At 47.9% G+C, this 27,922-nt stretch overlaps 1 protein-coding gene across 7 annotated transcripts in view; it reads left to right on the top strand.

The window, feature by feature from the left end:
• Nucleotides 1-27,922, top strand: part of TBC1D4 (TBC1 domain family member 4) — a 300,990-nt gene that overhangs the window by 130,530 nt on the left and 142,538 nt on the right. For all 7 annotated transcript variants that reach the window (XM_063952941.1, XM_063952940.1, XM_063952938.1 and 4 more), the window contains 2 exons: nt 5,829-5,918; nt 7,517-7,621. In XM_063952941.1, coding sequence (XP_063809011.1) covers nt 5,829-5,918; nt 7,517-7,621 — 195 coding nt within the window. The remainder of the gene's footprint in view (nt 1-5,828; nt 5,919-7,516; nt 7,622-27,922) is intronic.

Below are 27,922 nucleotides of genomic sequence, written 5' to 3'. Positions count from 1 at the left end.
CTGGGAACTCCGTAAGGACCATGGGGAATAGACGGGCTCCGCAGGAGACTGGGCACTCTAAAGAAAGATTAGGTACTATCTGGTGTGCACTGGCTCCTCCCTCTATGCCCCTCCTCCAGACCTCAGTTAGAATCTGTGCCCGGCCAGAGCTGGGTGCTCCTAGTGGGCTCTCCTGAGCCTGCTAGTAAAAGAAAGTATTTGTTAGGTTTTTTATTTTCAGTGAGCTTCTGCTGGCAACAGACTCACTGCTACGAGGGACTGAGGGGAGAGAAGCAAACCTACCTGTCTACAGCTAGGTTGCGCTTCTTAGGCTACTGGACACCATTAGCTGCAGAGGGTTCGAACACAGGCATCTGTCCTCGATCGTCCGTTCCCGGAGCCGCGCCGCCGTCCCCCTCGCAGAGCCAGAAGAACAGAAGCTTGAAGACGGCGGCTGAAGACTTCTGTCTTCATTTAAGGTAGCGCACAGCACCGCAGCTGTGCGCCATTGCTCCCAGCACACTTTCACACTCCGGTCACTGTAGGGTGCAGGGCGCTGGGGGGGGGGCGCCCTGGGCAGCAATTGAAGTACCTTTTTGGCATAACATACATATATACAGTCAGGCACTGTATATATGTAAAAACCCCCGCCATTTTTTTCACACAGAAGCGGGACAGAAGCCCGCCGCTGAGGGGGCGGGGCCTTCTTCCTCAGCACACCAGCGCCATTTTCTCTTCACAGCTCCGCTGGAAGGACGCTCCCCAAGCTCTCCCCTGCAGTATCCAGGTACAAGAAGGGTAAAAAAGAGAGGGGGGGCACATAAATTTAGGCGCAAAAGCCATAAAATCGGCAGCTATTGGGTAATCACTTATTATAGTGAATATCCCTGGGTTATATAGCGCTGTGGTGTGTGCTGGCATACTCTCTCTCTGTCTCCCCAAAGGCCTTTGTGGGGTCCTGTCCTCAGTCAGAGCATTCCCTGTGTGTGTGCTGTGTGTCGGTACGGCTGTGTCGACATGTTTGATGAGGAGGGTTACGTGGAGGCGGAGCAAGTGCGGATAAATGTGGTGTCGCCGCCGTCGGGGCCGACACCTGATTGGATGGATATGTGGAAGGCCTTAAATGATAATGTAAGCTCCTTGCATAAAAGGTTTGATGACGCCGCAGCCTTGGGACAGCCGGGGTCTCAACCCGGGCCTGACCAGGCGACTCAGAGGCCGTCAGGGTCTCATAAACGCCCACTATCTCAGATGGTTGACACAGATGCCGACACGGAGTCCGACTCCAGTGTCGACGATGATGAGGCACAATTACAGCCTAAGATGACCAAGGCCATCCGCTACATGATTATTGCAATGAAAGATGTATTGCACATTTCAGAGGTTAACCCTGTCCCTGACAAGAGGGTGTATATGTTTGGGGAGAAAAAGCAGGCAGTGACTTTTCCCCCGTCACATGAATTAAATGAGTTATGTGAAGAAGCGTGGAGTTCCCCTGATAAGAAAGTGGTGATTTCCAAAAAATTACTGCTGGCGTACCCTTTCCCGCCAACGGACAGGTTACGTTGGGAATCCTCCCCTAGGGTAGACAAGGCGCTGACACGCTTATCTAAGAAGGTGGCCCTGCCGTCTCAGGATACGGCCGCCCTAAAGGATCCTGCGGATAGGAAGCAGGAAGCTATCTTGAAGTCAGTGTATACACACTCTGGTACTCTACTGAGACCAGCTATTGCTTCAGCCTGGATGTGTAGCGCTGTAGCAGCATGGACAGATACTCTGTCAGAGGACATAGATGCCCTGGACAGGGATACTGTCTTGCTAACCCTGGGCCATATAAAAGACGCCGTCTTATATATGCGGGATGCCAAGAGGGACATTTGCCTGCTGGGCTCTAGAATTAATGCAATGTCCATTTCTGCCAGGAGGGTCTTATGGACTCGGCAATGGACAGGGGATGCCGATTCTAAAAAACACATGGAGGTTTTGCCTTATAAGGGTGAGGAATTGTTTGGGGACGGCCTCTCGGACCTTGTGTCCACAGCGACAGCTGGAAAGTCGACTTTCTTGCCTCAGGTTTCCTCACAGCCTAAGAAAGCACCGTATTATCAAATGCAGTCCTTTCGTTCTCAGAGAAGCAAGAAGGTCAGAGAAGCATCCTTTCTTGCCAGAGGCAGGGGTAGAGGAAAGAAGCTGCACCATGCAGCTAGTTCCCAGGAACAAAAGTCCTCCCCGGCTTCCACTAAGTCCACCGCAAGACGCTGGGGCTCCACAGGCGGAGCCAGGAGCGGTGGGGGCGCGTCTCCGAAACTTCAGCAACCAGTGGGTTCGCTCACAGGTGGATCCTTGGGCTATACAAATTGTATCTCAGGGATACAAGCTGGAGTTCGAAGTGACTCCCCCTCACCGTTACCTAAAATCAGCCTTGCCAGCTTCCCCCACGGAAAGGGAGGTAGTCCTGGCGGCAATTCACAAGCTGTACCTCCAGCAAGTGATAATAATGGTCCCCCTCCTTCAACAGGGAAGGGGTTACTATTCCACACTGTTTGTGGTACCGAAACCGGACGGTTCGGTAAGACCCATTCTGAATTTAAAATCCTTGAACATTTATATGAAAAAATTCAAGTTCAAAATGGAATCGCTCAGAGCGGTCATTGCAAGCCTGGAAGAGGGGGATTTTATGGTATCTCTGGACATCAAGGATGCTTACATGCATGTCCCCATTTATCCACCTCACCAGGAGTACCTCAGGTTTGTGGTACAGGACTGTCATTACCAATTCCAGACGTTGCCGTTTGGTCTGTCCACGGCACCGAGAGCATTTACCAAGGTAATGGCCGAAATGATGGTGCTCCTTCGGAAGCAAGGAGTTACGATCTCCTCATAAGGTGCGAGGTCCAGGGAGCAGTTGTTGATCAGCGTAGCACACTCTCAGGAAGTGTTGCAACAGCACGGCTGGATTCTGAATATTCCAAAGTCGCAGCTGATTCCTACGACACGTCTGCCCTTCCTGGGTATGATTCTGGACACAGAACAGAAGAAGGTGTTTCTCCCGGAGGAGAAGGCCCAGGAGTTAGTGACTCTGGTCAGGGACCTCCTAAAACCAAAACAGGTGTCGGTGCATCACTGCACGCGAGTCCTGGGAAAGATGGTGGCCTCATACGAAGCCATTCCCTTCGGCAGGTTCCATGCGAGGATCTTTCAGTGGGATCTGTTGGACAAGTGGTCCGGATCGCATCTTCAGATGCATCGGCTGATCACCCTGTCCCCGAGGGCCAGGGTGTCTCTTCTGTGGTGGCTGCAGAGTGCTCATCTTCTCGAGGGCCGCAGGTTCGGCATACAGGACTGGGTCCTGGTGACCACGGATGCAAGCCTCCGCGGATGGGGGGCAGTCACTCAGGGAAGAAAGCAAGCCTCCGCGGATGGGGGGCAGTCACTCAGGGAAGAAACTTCCAAGGGCTGTGGTCAAGTCAGGAGACTTGTCTGCACATAAATATACTGGAACTAAGGGCCATATACAACGCCCTGAGTCAAGCGGAGCCCCTGCTTCGAGACCAACCAGTGCTGATTCAGTCAGACAACATCACGGCGGTCGCCCATGTAAACCGCCAGGGCGGCACAAGAAGCATGGTGGCGATGGCAGAAGCCACAAAGATTCTTCGTTGGGCGGAGATTCACGTACAAGCACTGTCAGCAGTGTTCATTCCGGGAGTGGACAACTGGGAAGCAGACTTCCTCAGCAGACACGTCCTCCACCCGGGAGAGTGGGGACTTCATCAAGAAGTCTTCACACAGATTGCAAATCGATGGGAACTGCCACAGGTGGACATGATGGCGTCCCGCCTCAACAAAAAGCTAAAAAGATATTGCACCAGGTCAAGGGACCCTCAGGCGATAGCTGTGGACGCGCTAGTGACACCCTGGGTGTTCCAGTCGGTATGTGTGTTCCCTCCTCTTCCTCTCATACCCAAGGTACTGAGAATAATAAGAAAAAGAGGAGTGAGAACAATACTCATCGTTCCGGATTGGCCAAGAAGGACTTGGTACCCAGAACTACAAGAGATGATCACAGAGGACCCATGGCCTCTGCCTCTCAGACAGGACCTGTTGCAACAGGGGCCCTGTCTGTTCCAAGACTTACCGCGGCTGCGTTTGACGGCATGGCGTTTGAACGCCGGATCCTAACGGAAAAGGGCATCCCGGATGAAGTGATTCCTACGCTGATAAAAGCTAGGAAGGATGTAACAGCTAAGCATTATCACCGTATATGGCGAAGATATGTTGGTTGGTGTGAGGCCAGGATGGCCCCTACAGAGGAATTCCAGCTGGGTCGATTTCTGCACTTCCTATAGTCAGGAGTGACTATGGGCCTGAAATTAGGGTCCATAAAGGTCCAGATTTCGGCCCTATCCATTTTCTTTCAAAAAGAACTGGCTTCACTGCCTGAGGTTCAGACATTTGTAAAGGGAGTGCTGCATATTCAGCCCCCTTTTGTGCCACCAGTGGCACCTTGGGATCTTAACATTGTGTTGGATTTCCTGAAATCCCACTGGTTTGAACCACTTAAGACCGTGGAACTAAAGTATCTCACGTGGAAAGTGGTCATGCTGTTGGCCTTAGCATCTGCGAGGCGTGTATCAGAATTGGCGGCTTTGTCATGTAAAAGCCCTTATTTGATCTTCCATATGGACAGGGCAGAATTGCGGACTCGTCCCCAATTTCTCCCATAGGTGGTATCATCGTTTCATTTGAACCAACCTATTGAGGTCCCTGCGGCTACTCGTGACTTGGAGGACTCCAAGTTGCTGGACGTAGTCCGGGCTTTGAAAATATATGTTTCCAGAACGGCTGGAGTCAGGAAGACTGACTCGCTGTTTATTCTGTATGCACCCAATAAGCTGGGTGCTCCTGCTTCAAAGCAAACTATTGCTCGCTGGATCTGTAGCACGATTCAGCTGGCTCATTCTGCGTCTGGATTGCCGCATCCAAAATCAGTGAAAGCCCATTCCACAAGGAAGGTGGGCTCTTCTTGGGCGGCTGCCCGAGGGGTCTCGGCTTTACAGCTTTGCCGAGCGGCTACTTGGTCGGGTTCAAACACTTTTGCAAAGTTCTACAAGTTTGATACCCTGGCTGAGGAGGACCTTGTGTTTGCTCATTCGGTGCTGCAGAGTCATCCGCACTCTCCTGCCCGTTTGGGAGCTTTGGTATAATCCCCATGGTCCTTACGGAGTCCCCAGCATCCACTAGGACGTTAGAGAAATAAGATTTTACTCACCGGTAATTCTATTTCTCGTAGTCCGTAGTGGATGCTGGGCGCCCGTCCCAAGTGCGGACTTTCTGCAATACGTGTATATAGTAATTGCTTAATAAAGGGTTATTGTTATGAGCCATCCGTTGAGTGATGCTCAGTTGTTGTTCATACTGTTAACTGGGTAAGGTTATCACGAGTTGTACGGTGCGATTGGTGTGGCTGGTATGAGTCTTACCCTGGATTCCAAAATCCTTTCCTTGTAATGTCAGCTCTTCCGGGCACAGTTTCCCTAACTTAGGTCTGGTGGAGGGGCATAGAGGGAGGAGCCAGTGCACACCAGATAGTACCTAATCTTTCTTTAGAGTGCCCAGTCTCCTGCGGAGCCCGTCTATTCCCCATGGTCCTTACGGAGTCCCCAGCATCCACTACGGACTACGAGAAATAGAATTACCGGTGAGTAAATTCTTATTATTTTATATATAGTTTATACTGTGAACCTTCTGGATGTATTATATGAGCAGCTTTTTATATATTGAACATAGCTATATTTGTTATTATTTATAATTATATAACTAAAATTCTATAAACATTTCTTTTAAAGGTTGGAAGATTTGAAATTAACCTAATAAGTCCTGATACAAAAACTGTGGTGTTGGAAAAAAATTTCAAAGACATATCTTCATGTTCCCAGGTATGTGTCTGTTATCAAGCTTGGTTTGTTTGTGTTTAGGGGTATATTCAATTGAAGTTGAAAGCTGCCGTCTGTCGAAAAGACGGCAGTTTTCAACTTTTTTAGGTCGGAAGGGGTTCCGACCTATTCAGTCTAACCCCAGATTATTGGACAAGGCGAGGAATTCGACTTGTCGAAAAGCACGTGGAACGGCGGAATAGCTGCCGATCCGCGTGCTTTTGTTGAAAACGGCGCCAAAACTGACAGGTTTTGGTCCCCTTTTCGAACATCTCAATTCGACTTGAAAAAAAGTCGAATTGAGATGCGGGAACAGAGATGGGGGAGAGGAGGAGACGGGGGGGAGACCAGGAGGAGTGCCGCGGGCAGACGGGGGAGAGCAGCGCTACAGCAGCGTAGCCGTAGGATGTGTCACAGCCGCGTCCACCCGGCTCCAGCAAGCGTGACTTCGCTTGCTCGGGCCGGGTGGACGCTGCCGTGAGCGGCGGCTGTGACACATCCTGCTGCTGTAGCCGCTACTGTAGCGCTGCTCTCTCCCGTCTCAGCTCCCGCTTCTCAATTCGACTTTTTTTAAAATAGCCCAGGTCGGATCCATTCCAACAAATGAATGTCAGAATGGATCCGACTTCAATTGAATATACTCCTTAGTCTTCTACAGACATATCTTATGGGTTAAAGAAGGGTTTTTCTTACAAGATAAAATTGGCAGGATGTAATGCAGTCCGAGATCGCCGGAGGTGCGGGTTGCTGGCCGTTTGCGGACGTTTTTTTTAAAGGAGCAATCACTTACAAGGCATGTTTTTGCCTTATAAGTGATTGTCCCTTTTAAAAAACCGTCCACGAACGGCTGGCAACCCGCACCTCCGGCGATCTCGGACTGCATTACATCCTTCCGATTGTATGTAACACACAGTTTACAATATACAGTGCAATAAAACAAATACTATTACAGTATACAGGGCTATTATTAACTTCAATTTAGTAATATATGCAATCTATAAAGTAGAATTATCTATAACTTCAGAGCCAGAAGTGTTGCAGTGTGGAAGAAAGGAGGCGCTGGGGATTTGGGCCCAAAACAGGGGTAAAGGGGTATAGTAGATTTTGTAATATTCTCCCTCCTGAAGCACCAAGACGTATCTAATACCGGAACCAAAGTTTTAAAATACATAACTAAACTGCAGTGACTTTTTTTCTTTAGATTGATACAAAGACACACCCCAAATCTCTGCTGCTGAAATACACGCTGCTGCCTGCAATGCTTGTTCACACAGGCGTGCTTGGAAAGTGTGAATATTCACAGCACTTTGGATAAATCTAACCCACCACGTTCACTCGGGTGAAGGTGAATGGATTAAGGCTTTAGCCTCTCCTATTGAATTCATAGATTATTGTAAGAGGATTTTGGATTACTCACTAACAAAATCTAAATTAAAAACAACATGGTATTTAAGAGACAAATTGCAACATAATAAGGCTCACTTATGTTTTACAGAACAATTGCTTAAAAAAAGATTCCCATGCCATTGTCATTTTATCTTTTCAAAGATGCAAATTAATGCAATATTTAATTGTTAATTTTTCTTTTTTATGTATTCCAGGGTATTAAGCATATTGATCACTTTGGTTTCGTTTGCCGTGAATGTGGGGAGTCGGGTGTGAGTCAGTATATTTGCTATGTCTTCCAGTGTGCCACAGAAGCATTGGTAGGTAGTAGTCATGGCATGGTCTGAGAGGTGGTGTAACACATAGGTTTCATGAGACACTGTATAAAAAGATATGTATTCATAAACATTGTTATGGTATTTGAACTTATATAAGTGTTATAAAATTTCCTGGCTAAGCAATAAGAATTAGATTGTAAGTGTGACCGGATGCACCTCACTGTGCCAAGCAATCATAGACTTGTTTGATCCCACTGGACCTGGGCCAATAGGAGATTCCTTCTTACTTGATCCCACTGGACCTGGGCCAATAGGAGATTCCTTCTTACATCAGTAACAGCCATTACTGACTCCACCCACTGTGTAGCGTGCAGGTATCTTGCACCCACCACCAAGGTCCATCAAGCGGCACCTGGAACAGCTTCTGATCTGTATGCATAGACCAGCTGTGGCCACACCTCCTTGTTGGTGTCTGCTGGTTCCCACAGATCCCACACCATGGACCACGCTCTGCACGGTAGCTGGCAGATGGCGGAGCTTGGAGACACTGGGCTCAACCTAGAACAGCCAGAGAAAGGGATCGCATTTGGCGCAGTCCTGTAAGTTGCAGGATACAGATGCAGTCGTCTTGAAGGCAAAATGTTTATCGCTTATAGAGTCTTCAAAAGACTCTTCCACTTTGCAAATAGAGCTTGGAGGGTACAGTCTAGAGATGTTAGCAGTAAAACTCTTCTTGATGTCAAAGAAAATACACATAAAACAGGGAATGCAGGCCGCTTTTTTATTAGTGATGAGCGGATTCGGTTTTACTCGGTTTTACTCGGTTCTCAAAACGGCATCTTATTGGCTCACGGATGTCACGTGTTTTGGATAGCCAATAAGATGCCGTTTTGAGAACCGAGTAAAACCGAGTAAAACCGAATCTGCTCATCACTATTTTTTATCCGAATTCAACACACCGTACCATAGGGGTAATTCCACCCTGTGGTCTTTACCCAATCAACTTACAGTAAGTACATGTACCTGGCATGCAGACCTTTAACATTGTCCCTGATGGACTGTGGTGAATGGTCACTACTCTGTGCCTGAGCCCACATGCAGTGATAGTCAATGCCCAGGTGCCGTCACGTCAAGAGTGGGGAAAAGTTCCCTCCAAAACTGACTTCCAGGATGCTGCTAAGGTACCAAGTCTGCCACCTCAAGCATGAATCCGAGCTCCAGATATAGACAACAAGGTTCCCAGGCATGGTTTCCTGGCCATGGAGGTGAAGTTCTTTGGAGCTCCCTGAATCCACTTAGCTGGTTGTGTTATGCAGCCTTGCTTCTTCCTTCTAATTCCACTTTCAATGATGAGACTGCAAGAGAAGGCATTCCGTTTCCCTGTGGGGGACCAGCAGCCCACAGAGAGTTCCAGATTCCCTCTAGACTACCAGGGAGAGAGTACTGTAAGTGCATTTTTACTTTAAATACGTTTAAAACCTTTTTACTTTGTAAATTATACACTGAGCCTGTGCACAGTAACATGATTTCCGCAGCTCAGGAACTGCTCTCCTGGCTCAGTGCTGCATTTATATGTATTTCTTTGCATTCTCTGCCCAGCACTCACTGCTGGGCTCCCCTATCTCTGCAGTCGGGGACTCTAGTACCCTCTAGAACAGCAGGGGTTAACAGTACAAATCGCTGCCGCTCCCTGTACTGCTGGGGTGTCGGGAGCTAAGATCTGGTCTCCAGAAGCTCTGTACACACAGTTCCCCGGTGTGGAGGTGACCTGGGGCTGCGGCACAATCCCAAACAGTGAAATTACATTTCATTGTGCATCTGGCATTAATGGTGAATTTAAAGTTTGTGCCACAACACTGGTGTACTGGGGTGCGGTAAATAAGCGCCATATCATCAGTGTACACACCGAGCCGGCGCTAGCCGCTCAGCAAAGGGATGCAGTACAGGGAGGCGCACAGCTGAAGAGGCGCTGTCCCTGCTCTACATCCCTGCTGCTGCTGGCTGACGCTGCGCCTGTCACAGTGGATGACAGGTAGCGGCGCTGGCAGCGAACAGCGCGGCTCCCTCCCCCTCGTCCTCCCCAGAGAGAGCCCACACACCACGCTGCTGTCACATCACATGCTGTCTGGGGGCGTGGCCTAATTGTCGGTGCCGTGGCCACGCCCCTTTATGTCAAATGTACTAAAAAACTTTCCAGTGCCAAGGGGGAAGGGTGGGAGGTTGGGTGGTGCAGTCTGCAGGGCCTGATACCTGAGCCCTCAGCCAGGGTCAATTCGAGGGGGGAGAGTGATCACTCCCCCCAGGCCCCCGCCCATACAGGAACAGAGGCTCAGCAGCAGCAGCCTCTCTGCCCCACTGCAGCACAGCACACTGCATGTGCTGCCAGGATGAGAGCTGCTGCTGCTGCCCAGTAAGGTAGGAGGAGGGGTGGAAGTGCCACGCCCCACCATCAGTCCCAGGCCCGAGTAATTAGTACCCGCTCCCTTCCCCCCTCACGGGGTCACTGACAACATACTACAGAGCCACTGGAGTAACGGAGCCAGCAAGAAACCAGAGAAGAAGGGAGAGGAGGAGCAGCGCCCATGCCGGGAACTTCTGCAGGTACCGATGTCGCACTGTGGAGGGAATGAAGGCTGTACCTGACATAGGGGGTCATTTAGAAATTAACGCAGAGCGCTGCATATGCAGCCAGTTCTGCGTTCATCTCTGTACATGCTGAGGGCCGCCCAGCAAAAATCAAGGCTATCCAGCATGTGTAGCGCCGCCTCCCGATGCATCCGCAATTACATTGCCGACGCATCTGATTTAAGTTTGACCCCTGGCAGCGCTGTCAGCAGCCTTTTTTTCTAACGAACACTACTGTGCGGTGTAATGTGACTAACGGACACTACTATGCTTTAATGTGACTAACTGACACTACTGTGCGGTGTAATGTGATTAACGGACACTACTGTGTCGTGTAATGTGAGTAACGGACACTACTGTGCAGTATAATGTGAGTAATGGACACTACTGTGCAGTGTAATGTGAGTAACGGACACTACTATGCGGTGTAATGTGAGTAACGGACACTACTGTGCAGTGTAATGTGACTGACGGACACTACTATGCGGTGTAATGTGAGTAACGGTCACTACTGTGCAGTATAATGTGACTAACGGACACTGCTATGCGGTGTAATGTGAGTAACGGACACTACTGTGTCGTGTAATGTGAGTAACGGACACTACTGTGCAGTATAATGTGAGTAATGGACACTACTGTGCGGTGTAATGTGAGTAACGGACACTACTATGCGGTGTAATGTGACTAGCGAACACTACTGTGTGGTGTAATGTGACTAGCGGACACTACTATGCGGTGTAATGTGACTAGCGGACACTACTGTGCGGTGTAATGTGACTAACGGACACTACTATGCTTGTAATGTGACTAACGGACACTACTGTGCGGTGTAATGTGAGTAACGGACACTACTGTGCAGTATAATGTGAGTAACGGACACTACTGTGCGGTGTAATGTGAGTAACGGTCACTACTGTGCAGTATAATGTGACTAACGGACACTACTATGCGGTGTAATGTGAGTAACGGACACTACTGTGTCGTGTAATGTGAGTAACGGACACTACTGTGCAGTATAATGTGAGTAATGGACACTACTGTGCAGTTTAATGTGAGTAACGGACACTACTATGCGGTGTAATGTGACTAGCGAACACTACTGTGTGGTGTAATGTGACTAACGGACACTACTGTGCGGTGTAATGTGAGTAACTGACACTACTGTGCAGTATAATGTGAGTAACGGACACTACTGTGCGGTGTAATGTGAGTAACGGTCACTACTGTGCAGTATAATGTGACTAACGGACACTGCTATGCGGTGTAATGTGAGTAACGGACACTACTGTGTCGTGTAATGTGAGTAACGGACACTACTGTGCAGTATAATGTGAGTAATGGACACTACTGTGCGGTGTAATGTGAGTAACGGACACTACTATGCGGTGTAATGTGACTAGCAAACACTACTGTGTGGTGTAATGTGACTAACGGACACTACTATGCGGTGTAATGTGACTAACGGACACTACTGTGCGGTGTAATGTGACTAACGGACACTACTATGCTTGTAATGTGACTAACGGACACTACTGTGCGGTGTAATGTGAGTAACGGACACTACTGTGCAGTATAATGTGAGTAACGGACACTACTGTGCGGTGTAATGTGAGTAACGGTCACTACTGTGCAGTATAATGTGACTAACGGACACTACTATGCGGTGTAATGTGAGTAACGGACACTACTGTGTCGTGTAATGTGAGTAACGGACACTACTGTGCAGTTTAATGTGAGTAACGGACACTACTATGCGGTGTAATGTGAGTAACGGACACTACTGTGTCGTGTAATGTGAGTAACGGACACTACTGTGCAGTTTAATGTGAGTAACGGACACTACTATGCGGTGTAATGTGACTAGCGAACACTACTGTGTGGTGTAATGTGACTAACGGACACTACTATGCGGTGTAATGTGACTAACGGACACTACTGTGCGGTGTAATGTGACTAACGGACGCTACTATGCGGTGTAATGTGACTAGCGAACACTACACTGTTAAGAAATGGACCAATGAGGCCAAGATGAAGCTCCAGGCCTGCTTTGACTGCACGGAATGGGGGGTCTTTGAAGCCTCGGCAACCGACCTGAATGACTTGACAGACACTGTCACATCCTACATCAGCTACTGTGAGGACATGTGTGTACCTACCAAGACTTACCGCATTTACAACAACAACAAGCCCAGGTTCAATGCCCAGCTCAGGCAACTTCGTCGAGCCAAAGAGGAGGCCTATAGCAGCGGTGACAGAGCACTATACAACCGTACTAGGAACTCTCTGACTATCAGGCTAGCAAAAAAGCGGTTCTCGGACAAGCTGACAAACGATCTCTCCACCAATGACCCCGTATCTGTATGGAAAGGGATGCAATCCATAACCAACTATAGGAAAACATCAAAGTCCACCGCCATGCACCAAGACCTTGCAGATGAACTGAACCACTTTTATTGCAGGTTCGCAAAAGAAGTCCCCTGCAACCCAAACAATCACCTCTACGATGCCCCGAACACCGACGGCCAACCCCAGGCACTGCAAGTCACCCAAGAAGAGGTGGAGGCATTGTTCAAAAGGGCCAAAACCAGGAAAGCTCCGGGTCCTGACGGAGTGTCACCATCTGCCCTAAGAGCATGTGCAGGTCAGCTCGCCCCCATATTCACCAAGATCTTCAATAAATCGCTGGAGCTACAGAAAGTCCCTTCCTGCCTCAAAAGGTCTACTATAGTCCCGGTCCCCAAGAAACCCACTATCACGAACCTGAACGACTACAGGTCGATAGCACTGACGTCTGTGGTCATGAAAACGTTTGAGCGTCTGGTTTTGAATCACCTGAAAACTGTGACTGGCCCCCAACTAGACCCTCTGCAGTTCGCCTATCGCTCAAATCGGTGTGTCGAGGATGCAGTCAACCTGGGCCTGCACTACATTCTACAGCACCTAGACATTCCCGGTACCTACGCGAGGGTCCTGTTTGTCGATTTCAGCTCGGCCTTCAATACAATCGTCCCCAGCATCCTCCACCCCAAATTACTTCGCCTAGGGGTCCCAGAAGCCACCTGTTCCTGGATAATAGACTTCCTGACAGATAGGACACTGGTGGTGAAAGCGGGGGAATTCATCTCTCAAGCGCTGTCCATTAGTACAGGGGCCCCTCAGGGCTGTGTCCTCTAACCCCTGCTCTTCTCCCTGTACACAAATGACTGTACCTCAGAGGCGCAATCAGTAAGGATCATCAAATTCGCCGATGACACCACCATCATCGGCCTCATCAAGGATGGGGACGAATCGGCCTATAGACGGGAAGTAGACCGGCTGGCCCAGTGGTGCATCCACAACAACCTCGAGCTCAACCCCCTCAAAACTGTCGAGATGATAGTGGACTTCAGGAAGAAGTCATCTAGTGCACCTCCGCTAACGATTGCTGACAGTGTGGTATCGCTAGTGGACTCCTTCAAGTTTCTAGGGACCACAATCTCCCGGGACCTTAAATGGGGGTCCAACGCTGACGCCACTGTTGGGAAAGCGCAGCAGAGGTTGTTCTTTCTCAGGCAACTAAGGAAGTTCAACATCCCACAGAAGCTTCTGCTCCTCTTCTACTCCGTGATTGTGGAGTCGGTACTGTGCTCCTCGATACTCGTATGGTACAGCTCCGCCAGCGCGAGGGACAGATGCAGGCTCCAAAAGGTGGTCAGAACCGCAGAGAAGATCATCGGGACCGACCTTCCCTCAGTTCAGGACCTGTACTTGTCCAGAGCTAAAAAGCGGGCAATGAAGATAGTAAAAGACCAGCTACACCCCGGCCACAGCATGTTTAACTTGCTTCCTTCAGGCAGGCGTTACAGGGCCGTCCCCGCCAGGTCCGCCAGAAGCCTCAAAAGTTTCTTTCCCCAAGCGGTCCGCCTGCTGAACTCCTGAACATTGACTGACTAGACGTACATGTAACTCACTTGTGTTCCTACCGTATACCCTATCTGTGTGACTTTGCTTACCCCCCCACCTGCTTATCTGTTACCTACTTGGCTGTTGTAAAGCAAACCGAAGACAAATTCCTAGTATACGCAAGTATACCTGGCCAATAAACCTGATTCTGATACTGTGCTGGGGAGGCGGGGTCATATTAATATTTGCTGATGAAGGGGGGTTCATAGTAATGTGTGCTGGGGAAGCGGCATGTGTAAAAGGGTGCCCTACCTGGCGCAAAGTGTAAAAGGGAACTCTACCTGGCTCAGTGTGTAAAAGAGGACTCTACCTGGCGCATTGTGTAAAAGGGTGCTCTATATGGAATAATGTGTGATTGGTTGTACCTGGCATTGTAAAGGGGACTCTACCTGGCATTGTAAAAGGAGGCTATACCTTGCGCAATGTGTAAAAATAAAATTTTACTCACCGGTAAATCTATTTCTCGTAGTCCGTAGTGGATGCTGGGGACTCCGTAAGGACCATGGGGAATAGATGGGCTCCGCAGGAGACTGGGCACTCTAAGAAAGATTTAGTACTACTGGTGTGCACTGGCTCCTCCCTCTATGCCCCTCCTCCAGACCTCAGTTAAGGAAACTGTGCCCGGAAGAGCTGACATTACAAGGAAAGGATTTTGGAATCCAGGGTAAGACTCATACCAGCCACACCAATCACACCGTATAACTTGTGATAAACTTACCCAGTCAACAGTATGAACAACAACAGAGCATCAAACAATGGATGCCACATAACATAACCCTTTATTAAGCAATAACTATATACACGTATTGCAGAAAGTCCGCACTTGGGACGGGCGCCCAGCATCCACTACGGACTATGAGAAATAGATTTACCGGTGAGTAAAATCTTATTTTCTCTAACGTCCTAGTGGATGCTGGGGACTCCGTAAGGACCATGGGGATTATACCAAAGCTCCCAAACGGGCGGGATAGTCCGGATGACTCTGCAGCACCGAATGGGCAAACACCAGGTCCTCCTCAGCCAGGGTATCAAACTTGTAGAACTTAGCAAATGTGTTTGAACCCGACCAAGTCGCCGCTCGGCAAAGCTGTAATGCCGAGACCCCTCTCGGCAGCCGCCCAAGAAGAGCCCACTTTCCTTGTGGAATGGGCTTTGACTGATTTTGGATGCGGCAATCCAGCCGCAGAATGAGCCTGCTGAATCGTGTTACAGATCCAGCGAGCAATGGTTTGCTTTGAAGCAGGAGCACCCAGCTTGTTGGATGCATACAGGATAAATAGCGAGTCAGTTTTCCTGACTCCAGCCGTCCTGGCTACATAGATCTTCAAAGCCCTGACTACATCAAGCAACTTGGACTCTCCAAGTCACGAGTAGCCGCAGGCACCACAATGGGTTGGTTCAAATGAAAGGATGACACCACCTTCGGCAGAAATTGCGGACGAGTCCGTAATTCTGCCCTGTCCATATGGAAAACCAGATAGGGGCTTTTACATGACAAAGCCGCCAATTCTGACACACGCCTAGCCGAAGCTAAGGCCAATAGCATGACCACCTTCCACGTGAGATACTTTAGCTCCACGGTCTTAAGTGGCTCAAACCAGTGGGATTTCAGAAAACCCAACACCACATTGAGATCCCAAGGTGCCACTGGTGGCACAAAAGGGGGCTGAATACGCAGCACTCCCTTAACAAACGTCTGAACCCCAGGAAGAGAAGCCAGTTCCTTTTGAAAGAAAATGGATAGGGCCGAAATTTTGACCTTTATGGACCCCAACTTCAAGCCCATAGTTACTCCAGACTGTAGGAAGTGCAGGAACCGTCCCAGCTGGAATTCCTCTGTAGGGGCCTTCCTTGCCTCACACCAGGCAACATATTTTCGCCATATACGGTGATAGTGTTTTGCTGTCACGTCCTTCCTAGCCTTTATCAGCGTAGGAATAACTTCATCCGGAATGCCTTTTTCCGCTAGGATCCTGCGTTCAACCGCCATGCCGTCAAACGCAGCCGCGGTAAGTTCTGGAACAGACAGGGCCCCTGTTGCAGCAGGTCTTGTCTGAGAGGCAGAGGCCATGGGTCCTCTGTGAGCATTTCTTGCAGTTCCGGGTACCAGTTCCATCTTGGCCAATCCGGAACAATGAGAATTGTTCTCACTCCTCTTTTTCTTACGATTCTCAGCACCTTGGGTATGAGAGGAAGAGGATGAAACACATAGACCGACTGGAACACCCACGGTGTTACTAGTGCGTCCACAGCTATCGCCTGAGGGTCTCTTGACCTGGCGCAATACCTTTGCAGCTTTTTGTTGAGACGGGATGCCATCATGTCCACCTGTGGAAGTTCCCATCGATTTGTAATCTGAGTGAAGACTTCGTGATGAAGTCCCCACTCTCCCGGGTGGAGGTCGTGCCTGCTGAGGAAGTCTGCTTCCCAGTTGTCCACTCCCGGAATGAACACTGCTGACAGTGCTTGCAGGTGATTCTCCGCCCAACGAAAAATCCTGGTGGCTTCCGCCATCGCCACTCTGCTTCTTGTGCCGCCCTGGCGGTTTACATGAGCCACTGCGGTGATGTTGTTGTCTGACTGAATCAGCACCGGTTGGTTGCGAAGCAGAGGCTCCGCTTGACTCAGGGCGTTGTATATGGCCCTTAGTTCTAGGATATTTATGTGCAGACAAGCCTCCTGACTTGACCACAACCCTTGGAAGTTTCTTCCCTGAGTGACTGCCCCCCATCCTCGGAGGCTCGCATCCGTGGTCACCAGGACCCAGTCCTGTATACCGAACCTGCGGCCCTCGAGAAGGTGAGCACTCTGCAGCCACCACAGAAGAGACACCCTGGCCCTGGTGGATAGGGTGATCAGCCGATGCATCTGAAGATGCGATCCGGACCACTTGTCCAAAAGATCCCACTGAAAGATCCTCGCATGGAACCTGCCGAAGGGGATGGCTTCGTATGACGCCACCATCTTTCCCAGGACTCGCGTGCAGTGATGCACCGACACCTGTTTGGGTTTTAAGAGGTCTCTGACTAGAGTCACGAGCTCCTGAGCCTTCTCCGCCGGGAGAAACACCTTCTTCTGGTCTGTGTCCAGAATCATGCCCAGAAAGGGCAGACGCGTCGTAGGAATCATCTGCGACTTTGGGATATTCAGAATCCAGCCATGCCGCTGCAACACTTCCTGAGAGTCTGCTACGCTGATCAGCAACTGCTCTCTGGACCTCGCCTTTATGAGGAGATCGTCCAAGTATGGGATAACTGTGACTCCTTGTTTTCTCAGGATCACCATCATTTCCGCCATTACCTTGGTAAATATTCTCGGTGCCGTGGAGAGCCCAAACGGCAACGTCTGGAATTGGTAATGACAATCCTGTACCACAAATCTGAGGTACTCCTGATGAGGTGGATAAATGGGGACATGCAAGTAAGCATCCTTGATGTCCAGAGACACCATAAAATCCCCCTCCTCCAGGCTTGCAATGACCGCTCTGAGCGATTCCATTTTGAACTTGAATCTTTTCAGATAAATGTTCAGGGACTTTAAATTCAATATGGGTTTGACCGAACCGTCCGGTTTCGGTACCACAAACATTGTGGAATAGTATCCCCTTCCCTGTTGAAGGAGGGGAACCTTTACCACCACCTGCTGGAGATATAACTTGTGAATTGCCGCTAACACTACTTCCCTTTCTATGGGGGAAGCTGGCAGGGCCGATTTGAGGTAACGGTGAGGGGGCATCACTTCGAATTCCAGCTTGTATCCCTGAGACACAATCTGTATAGCCCAGGGATCCACCTGTGAGCGAACCCACTGGTGGCTGAAATTTCGGAGACGTGCCCCCACCGCTCCTGGCTCCACCTGTGAAGCCCCAGCGTCATGCGGTGGATTTAGTGGAAGCCGGGGAGGACTTCTGTTCCTGGGAACTAGCTATATGGTGCAGCTTCTTTCCTCTACCCCTGCCTCTGCCAAGAAAGGACGCACCTCTGACCTTCTTGCTTCTTTGTGATCGAAAGGACTGCATTTGGTAATACGGTGCTTTCTTAGGCTGTGAGGGAATATATGGCAAAAAATTTGACTTCCCAGCCGTAGCTGTTATGAGCCACGGCTGTGGCTCATTCCTGTTTTGCAGTTTTGTTCTGTATTTTATGTTTATAAAGTTGTCTTGCATGCCAGGATTTCCTGTTGCTCTGTTTTAGAATACTCTTGTCTGCTGCCGCTGGTGAGTCTGTGTAATTGCAGCTTGTTCCCATGTGTTCAGCCTCACCTGGCTGCTAATTGCATCTTGTCAGTTTGGAATCATGCAACAGGGCAGCTGCATGGGATTATTAATTAGGCCTCTCTGTTATATGCTGGCTGACTGCAATTCACAGATGCTGGTGATATTTCTTGGTTTTCAGTCTGCTTGAAGTCTGACCTGGTTCCTGCCAGTCCCTGAGCTCCTGTATAGCAGTGTCTGACTAGCTGCTTCCTGTGTTGATTCCTGTGTCGATTCCTGTGTCTGTTCCCGTGTCCTGCTGTGAGGCGTTCCTGCCCTGAGGTCCAGTGGCTTTGCCTATCCCTGGTCAAGTTCCTGGTTTCCTGGTGTCCACCGGTCTGTCGTTTGGGATTCTGCCTGTCCTCCAGTTCTGAGAGTGTGTGTCGGCATCATTGAGGGTTCCTGTCCGTTTGCCAGTATTCGTACCGGTTCCGTGAGTAGCGGCTCTCCCGCGTCCGTTGGCCTAGGCCGCTGTATTTCATTATTGTTTCTGTCCCTGGTGTTTTGCAGAGGGTTCTGCTTATGCTGTCACCGCCGGTACACAAAGGTATTGTGTCGGCGTGTGATCAGCATTTCCTTTGTTGTTATTTTCCTTTGGCGGTTTCTCCGCACATACTTTAGGTTTTTAGTTAGCTTGTAGCCCCTGGCCTGTTTGCTTAGTTAGAGGGCCTCTTGTTATCATCCTGTCTCGGATTTCCCTTTGTCTCTCATTAAGACCGGGGGCCATCGGAGTTGGGCAGACATAATCCGCCCTTCAAACGCGGCTGCCAAGGGCTCAAGAAACCATAGTCTCGCAAGGGATTTCTGACAGCACGGGTGAGACAACAGAGTTAGGGCGCCAGGGGCTATTCCCTTTCCATTCCCCTTTCCCAGCGTTACGTCCTGGTGCTCTGGACTCACTTCATGAACATCTCCCTTGTTCTGAGCACCAGGAACCTAACAGTAGCTGTGGAAACTAGGTCCGAGAGACCGTCCCCAAACAATTCCTCACCCTTGTAAGGCAAAACCTCCATGTGCTTTTTGGAGTCTGCATCACCTGTCCATTGCCGAGTCCACAGGACCCTTCTGGCAGAAATTGACATTGCATTTATTCTAGAGCCCAGTAGGCAAATGTCCCTCTGGGCATCCCTCATATATAGGACAGCGTCTTTTATATGCCCCAGGGTCAGTAAAATGGTATCCTTGTCTAAGGTATCCATTTCCTCAGACAGATTATCTGTCCATGCTGCTACAGCACTACACATCCAGGCCGACGCAATCGCCGGCCTCAGTAGAGTACCTGAATGTGTATAAACAGACTTCAGGATACTTTCCTGCTTCCTATCTGCAGGATCCTTTAGGGCGCCGTATCCTGTGACGGCAGGGGCACCTTAGATAAGCGTGTCAGAGCTTTATCTACCCTAGGGGAGGATTCCCAGCGCATCCTGTCCGTTGGCGGGGAGCCTGGGGAGCTTCCTCTCAGCGGAGCTGTGGAGAGAAAATGGCGCTGGTGAGTGCTGAGGAAGAAGGCCCCGCCCCCTCAGCGGCTGGCTTCTGTCCCGCGATTTTGTGTAAAATTAATGGCGGGGGCTCATGCATATTACAGTGCCCAGCTGTATATATGCTGCTTTTGCCAGGAGGTAATCAATTGCTGCCCAGGGCGCCCCCCCCCCCCCTGCACCCGGCACCCTACAGGGACCGGAGTGTGTGGGTTAGTGTGGGCGCAATGGCGCACAGCTGCAGTGCTGTGCGCTACCTCGGTGAAGACAGGAGTCTTCTGCCGCCGATTTTGACGTCTTCTTGCTTCAACCCGCCGGCTTCTGTCTTCTGGCTCTGCGAAGGGGACGGCGGCGCGGCTCCGGGAACGGACGACCAAGGTTAGGTTCCTGTGTTCGATCCCTCTGGAGCTAATGGTGTCCAGTAGCCTATGAAGCGCAACCTAGCCGCAGTTAGTAGGTTTTCTTCTCTCCCCTCAGTCCCACGTAGCAGAGAGTCTGTTGCCAGCAGAAGCTCTCTGAAAATAAAAAACCTAACTAAATACTTTCTTATTAGCAAGCTCAGGAGAGCTCACTAAAATGCACCCAGCTCCGCCCGGGCACAGATTCTAACTGAGGTCTGGAGGAGGGGCATAGAGGGAGGAGCCAGTGCACACCAGTAGTACTAAATCTTTCTTAGAGTGCCCAGTCTCCTGCGGAGCCCGTCTATTCCCCATGGTCCTTACGGAGTCCCCAGCATCCACTAGGACGTTAGAGAAAGGGACTCTACCTGGCATTGTAAAAGGAGGCTATACCTTGCGCAATGTGTAAAAGGGTGCTCTACCTGGAATAATGGGCCACTAGCTCTACCTGGTGCAGTATGTAAAAGGGGGCTCTATCTGGTGTAATGTATATAAGGGACTCTACCTGGCGCAATGTATATAACTGGTACTACTGTGTGGCGTAATTTTGAATAATGGAGACTACTGTGCATCGTAAATTATTTTACGCCGCTATACTTTACGTAATTTTTTATGCCCCTATATTTTTGCAGCGTGCCTTTGGCACGCACTGTCCATGTTGTGAATCTTGAGGGGGAGGGGGGCACCAAAATGTCTAGTTACAGCCTTGAGGATGAGATCGGTCACATTTGTTTTTGTAGAAAGGCGCAAAATTGATAGTTTGCAGGAGGGCGCCGAACACCCTAGCACCGGCCCTGTGTACACAGCCCTGCAACACTAGGGCTAGTCTCAGCTCCAGCGTCTCCCCCTGCAAAGCCATCCTCCCGGTGCAGCTCACTTCGGGTTAACATGACTGTTCCTTATATATTACAAAATGGGTTGTACTACAGATGCCAATTTGCATCTCTGACAATCTTTACTGACTTAATATTTGTCAAAATAATAAAATGTAACTACTATTATACCTCTATTATAAAAATGCTCATTATACCAGAGTTTCCAAAGCTTCGCCATTGCAGTCCAGTTTTGAGGATATCCATGCTTGAGCGCAGATACAGGTATGTCCTTACACATCTTTGCTTATAATTGCTGTATGACATGGTGTTGCCCTGATGCGTACGCATCCTGGGAAGGCATACCAACAGCAGGCTTTTGTTATGCTAGCGTTCACGGGAGTGTGCGTAGGCACACTCCTGCGAATGCCGCGGACAGACACAATGTCTAAGTATGGGTTGCGGGACTATAGCCCCCCGCTGCTCGCTCCTATTAAGTGCACCGCTCCCCAGCTGCCTGTTGCCGCAAATACATGATTACTGTAGGAGGTAGCAGGAACATGCAAATAAATGACATTTTTCTTTTTCCTAACCCCAAACACTAATACTCTAACAATAAATACAATTATTATTATTATTATTAACCCTCACCCTTTGTCTTAAACCCTAACACTGGTACCCAAAACCCTCACAATTAATCCTACTACCCTAACACTTAAACCCTAACCCTTATCCTTAGTCCAAACCCTGACCTTGACTCTAACACTAATGCACTAACCAAACCCTTAACATAACTGTAACCCTTAACCCTAATAACCGCACTCTAAAAGGGCAGATTAGATGGGTTAAATGGTTCTTATCTGCCTTAAAATTCTATGTTTAAAGTTTTTATGTTTAACATTCAGCATCGGCGCTACCACTGGAGAGGGTCCGGGGCCGCGGCACTTGAAACAACGTAAAAAATACACATTTTTAAACACCCAGTGCCTAGCATCAGTAATGCATTCAAAATTGGAACCTAGCACTGATAATATATTCAAAACTAGCTGTTTTAACCGTTCTTTGCACGGGAGTTTCTGATTTTCACGGTCGTAAATATAACTGAGTGTCAAAAATTTGGTAAATCTTTAGAGATGTAAATTTGAGACGTCTTGGTGTAAATAAATATTAATCGATGGTTCTTGGGGTTACCCGTGGAGCACCCATAGCAGATACGGTAAAAAGTGACAGAACCATTTTTGAAGTTTATTAATTCTACACACTGGAGGTGCAATCCAAATTTTGATCCGATTGTCCGTTTGGGTGTTATCGTTCACGCAACGCAAGCCACGCATCGGTAAAGATGTCATTATGTCAACCCCTTTTTCATTTATTTAAATTCTAATTATGTCGTTTTCCTATTTACCACCTGAAAAATACCTATGTCAGATTTCTGCTTTCTAACATATCGGGAAGTAAGAGACTTAAGGGTCTATTTACTAAGCTTTGGATGGAGATAAAGTCACTGGAGATACCAGCTAATCGACTCCTAACTGTAATTTTTCAAACACAGCCTGTGGCATAGCAGTTAGGAGACGACTGGCTGGTACTTTATTTCCAACGACTTTATCTCCATCCAAGGCTTAGTAAATAGACCCTTTAGTGATGAGTCAGCCAGCGAGTGAGTGAGGGCTTTCACATTTATATATATAGATTGGTGCCTAGCGCTGCATTGGTCCCTTTAAAGATGGCACCGCGGAAAAAGGGCTAACCCCTTCAGTGGTGCTGCTCCCTTTTTTTCCACTTGGGTCAGGGTTTACAGCCACAGTAACATTAAAATCTGTATTGGCCTCAAAAGACCAGCAGAAATGTGATATGACAGTCTGACAACTTCGTATGCCTCACAGTGCACTTGTTGCAACGTCCGGCTAATCACTCGGCAAATGCAGCGATGGCAGTGACATGGATGTGAAGTACCCAAGTCCGCCCAAAAATATTGTATATCTACTGAAATGCAGAGCTATTCACTGCTCCAGATGTATATGCCTCTGCTTTAGCAGCACACAGTAGGTGCCTACTTTATTATAAGTCATAGAAACATAGAATTTGACGGCAGATAAGAACCACTGGCCCATCTAGTCTGCCCATGTACATGTACACACGCTATGGTTATTTTTTTGTCAGTAGCCAGCTAACCTACCAGTATATTTTGGATTGTGGGAGGAGACCAGAGTACCCAGAGGAATTCCACGCAAGCACGGGGAGAATATACAAACTCACAGTTGGGGATGTGTTGGGTATTGAACCCATCCGTACTGCCCAATCATCAGTGTGCACTTGCACACGCCTGGTAGAAGGTGCAAAAGATGTGCCTTTGGAATAGGTGCAGACTTGCCTATTGGCAGGTCTGCATGAGCCGCATTTGCGTGTAGGCTCTTACTGAAGTGTGAGAATGCAAAAGACACCTGGATTTACATTGCCGCGCATGCTTGTTTTATTTCTGAGCAAGGCATTGTGAATGCATGCAGCCTGATATGCCATGCAGGACTCACTATACTGTACATCAGCCCCTTGGTCTTTAAACCACATTCACACAGTATGATTTTGGCAGCTAAAAGTACTTCACAGCCCATCATAAATGGCATTAATTGTGGTGCTGTTATATGCTGCTCATGTCTGCGGGAGACCCCTCCAAACTAAGATCTACAAGTCCCCGCGTAGTATGATAGAGCGGATCTTCATGGCTTTCTTTTCTACTTCACATTGACCAGGACAAGGTCCCAGGGGCACAAATCTGATCTGAATGGTCCCTTACCCCATCCATAAGAACTACATAAACAATTAAATAATACAGGTTGAGTATCCCATATCCAAATATTCCGAAATACGGAATATTCTGAAATACGGAATTTTTTGAGTTAGGTAGTGAAACCTTTGTTTTCTGATGGCTCAATGTACACAAACTTTGTTTAATACACAAAATTAATAAAAATATTGTATTAAATGACCTTCAGGCTGTGTGTGTATAAGGTGTATATGAAATATAAATGAATTGTGTGAATGTACACACACTTTTTTTAATAACTTTGTGCATTAATCAAAGTGTGTGTACATTCACACAATTCATTTATGTTTCATACACACCTTATACACACGGCCTGAAGGTCATTTAATACAATATTTTTAATAACTTTGTGTATTAAACAATATTGGATAAAATGACCTTCAGGCTGTGTGTATAAGGTGTGTATGAAACATAAATGCATTCTGTGCTTAGACTTTGGTCCCATCGCCATGATATCTCATTATGGTATGCAATTATTCCAAAATATGGAAAAATCTGATATCCAAAATACTTCTGGTCCCATTTTAGGTGAGGGATACTCAACATGTGGTAACTCTTCCTGTTTATTTCAGGCCTGAATAAAATCTAGATCATGAGCTGATACATGAAATCCCATATACAGATATGTCCTCATTCCCTCATTCTTTTTGCTCCATATGGCTTGAGATGCATGGTGCGATTTCTGGACTTTCACTTATTTCTGAGATGTCGCATTACAGCTGTATCCGAAGTCACTGATAATATAATGCAATGGAATTGGTATAAAGGCCTAAGCATAACAATGTGTGCTGTGACTTGCATAGGTCCTCAGTCTTTTGCCTTTATTAGTTAGTGTCTGAGTCGCTCACCCAGCTGCTGCATGCAATGTACTTTTTTTGCATTAGTGATTAATGCAAAACTGTGTGGCGGACGCATGACACTGCTTAGTTCCAAAATCTGTGGTGTACAAAACATGGCTATTTGGGGCAATTTGAAGATAGGTGTATGTGGCCACATCTTTATATCCCATATCATTTATCAATGATGGGTGACAGGTGACCATAGGACCACATGTAGCCCCCAAGCTTATACCTTCAGCCCACACCTCCTTAATACTTTATGGTCAGATTTTTTTATTATGGCTGGGGACACGTGTTTAAAATACCTGCTGATATATTATTACAGATCTTTATTTGGGTACAATAAATGCTATATTTTAACCATTTTATTGACGTTATGACGATTAGGGGGTTCTGAAGATTAGAGGGCCACCATTTTTATGCCTGAAGTTTGTCAGGCCATCATTGTCATATATCATAAGTCATATTAAAAAATTTATTTTAGTTTTCTTTATACGGTGTAAATATGTATATGGCTAATACAGTTGTATTGGTTAATGTTTTAAATGTTATTGCATAAAGGTTAATAATTTTGCATATTTAAAATAGATTACATGATAAACATATTATTTTATGTAATTGTATAAACATGTATTACCACCTTTATCTGAACTCCCAGTGTACATTGTACCATAGCCACATATTCCTACAGTATAATAATATTTCACGGTAACGCTTGTCTGATCTGCTATGTCACTTTCACTTCCCTCCTTGTTACTTTCACATGTATAATAATACAGAGCTCTAGGCGGAAACAGTCACACTGAGCATATAAACCGATCACATCTTGTTCCTAGAGCGCAAAAATGTCACAACACCCAATAACCATTTGTTCTGTTACAGCTACATACATACTGTCACAACTGGGATGGTATGGATGCTGACTGTTCAATTACGATTGGTGCAGACCCAGAACAGAGGAGCAGTGTCTAACGTATTGGGGCCTTAGCCATGGAACCCTGCAAGGGTATTTCTGCTTTGCTTTGCCCATTGCTAAGGTTGTGACACTCTGACTGGGTTCACATGTGCAGTCTGGTGGGTATGAAGGCAGACAGTAAGACTTGTCGCTGTGAGACACACTGCAACATACAGATGTGTCCAGGCTCACCTTGTCATCCAGATGCAGCAAATGCAATTCTTTTGCCACAAATAGTGTGCCTGCGAGTATTTGTGGGCCTGTGTGCATGTACACGCTTCCATAGGAATGCATAGTGTGTATGTGTGCTGCGACTCATCTCGACAGGCTGTGGGTGTGACAAGTACATGAGCAAAGTTAAGTCCAGTTTCAACACGTACGTGAGGGGATGTTATGAGGCCGTTTCTAATGGTCTATATGGGGGGAATTAAATTGCAGGCGTGAGGTTTTCCCCGCAGCTGTGGGGTTTTGGTATTAAATTAGAGAACAGAAAATGGGATGCATTGATTTCTATAGAAATCACTGCAGTTTTGTTTCTCGCACCATCAGAGCAAGTCTGATTTTTCATAAAATCTTTATTTTTATGAAAAATCACTGGCAACCCGGCGGCACCCCCCAGTGGACTAATTAAGCAATTGAACGTTTCCAATTACCTTAATTATACCCCTTTTATACCGCACAAATAACCCGTTACCGACCCGGCGTATTGCCGGGTCGGTGTGCGGTGTGAAAGGGCCATGGTTGAATTCCCTGATCACAACCTGGTAATTCAACCCGCGAATAAAGGAGTGTTATTCCTGGGTTTAATACCGGGTCAGTGGCAGCGTAAACGGGTTCCCAGGTCGATGCGACCCGGGACCTGTTCACTACAATAGGGAGAGGCGGCGCGTAGATGATCCCCTGATGCCGGCTCGGCCCCCCGCCGCTATGGCAACCCGCCCAGCATATTGCCGGTTCAGGGAAGCCTGCTGTAGGGTCCAATGCCGGAACCCACCCAGGAAGGATCCATTTCCAATTCCTGGGTGGAATCCAACATTGGCGGTGTGAAAGGGGTATTAGTCAGTAATTACACACTTTCCGAATCGGGGTCTTCTTCCGGCATCGGGAGCCGGTTCTCTGTATGCAGTGTGTGTGAGTGTGTGCATGACTGTTTGTGAGAGTGAACCTCAGTGTGTATGACCCACCCTCCCTCCTGCAATGTAATTTTTCCTGGAGCCGGCTGCTGGGAGAAATACACGTCCCAGCACCCCCAGAGCTTCTCAGCAGCCCCGTCCTCAGTGACAAGATGGAGGGGAGAGCACCAGACAGGTGAGTGTGTTTAAAAAAAAAAAAATCACGTGCTGTGGGTTTTTCAGTGCTGAATTCCAGAGGTATCGGGAGTCCGTATACCCATGATAATCCAAAATTGGGCGCAAGGCTTTTTACCTAGCTAAATCTCGCTCCCAATTTAATTCCCCCCTATGTATTCTTTAATGAGTTGTCAGAACTTGTACTTACTACAAATTTGTATGTATATACCAAACTATGGTTGTTTGAGTTATTAGTTGTATTTTAAAATCTCCAAAACTGAGAATCATATTGCCCTTACTGTTCTGCTCTAATATTGGTATATTAATGTGCAGAAACCAATACAATAATTTCCAAAGTAGAAGATTATAAAGTTACATGTTATTCTGAATGTATGACGAGAGATGTGTCTTATGGGTGGATTTACTAAATGTTGGTTAACCCGGCAATGATTCCTGTTGCTGTTTTAAGACAAATGGTTAACAGCTTTTGGGGGCTAGAGGAGATAGTTGTTCCATCAGTGGATAATGAAATTGTGGGAGGTGAGGTTATGCGGGAGGGAGGGAAGATGATCACCTTAGTCAGACATGTTAAGTTTAAGAAAGCGCTGGGACATCCAGGAGGAGATAGCAGAGAGACAGTTGGAGATACGAGTGAGGAGAGCAGAAGAGAGGTCAGGGGAGGAAAGGTAGATTTGAGTATCATCAGCGTAGAGATGATATTTTAAGTCAGAAGAGCTAATGAGCTCACCTAATGAGGATGTGTAGAGAGAGAAAAGTAGAGGCCCAAGAACAGAACCTTGGGGGATACCTACTGGTAGAGGAAGTGGGGGGGGGGGGAGGTGGAGTCATGAGGAGACAGAGAAGGAACGGTCATAAAGGTAGGAGGACAGCCAGGAGAGAGCAGTATCACGCACACCAAGGGAGTAAAG

Source organism: Pseudophryne corroboree, chromosome 2 (genome assembly GCF_028390025.1).
Source record: "Pseudophryne corroboree isolate aPseCor3 chromosome 2, aPseCor3.hap2, whole genome shotgun sequence".
In the NCBI taxonomy this organism is placed as follows: domain Eukaryota; kingdom Metazoa; phylum Chordata; class Amphibia; order Anura; family Myobatrachidae; genus Pseudophryne; species Pseudophryne corroboree.
This window is presented reverse-complemented; position numbering and strand designations above follow the sequence as displayed.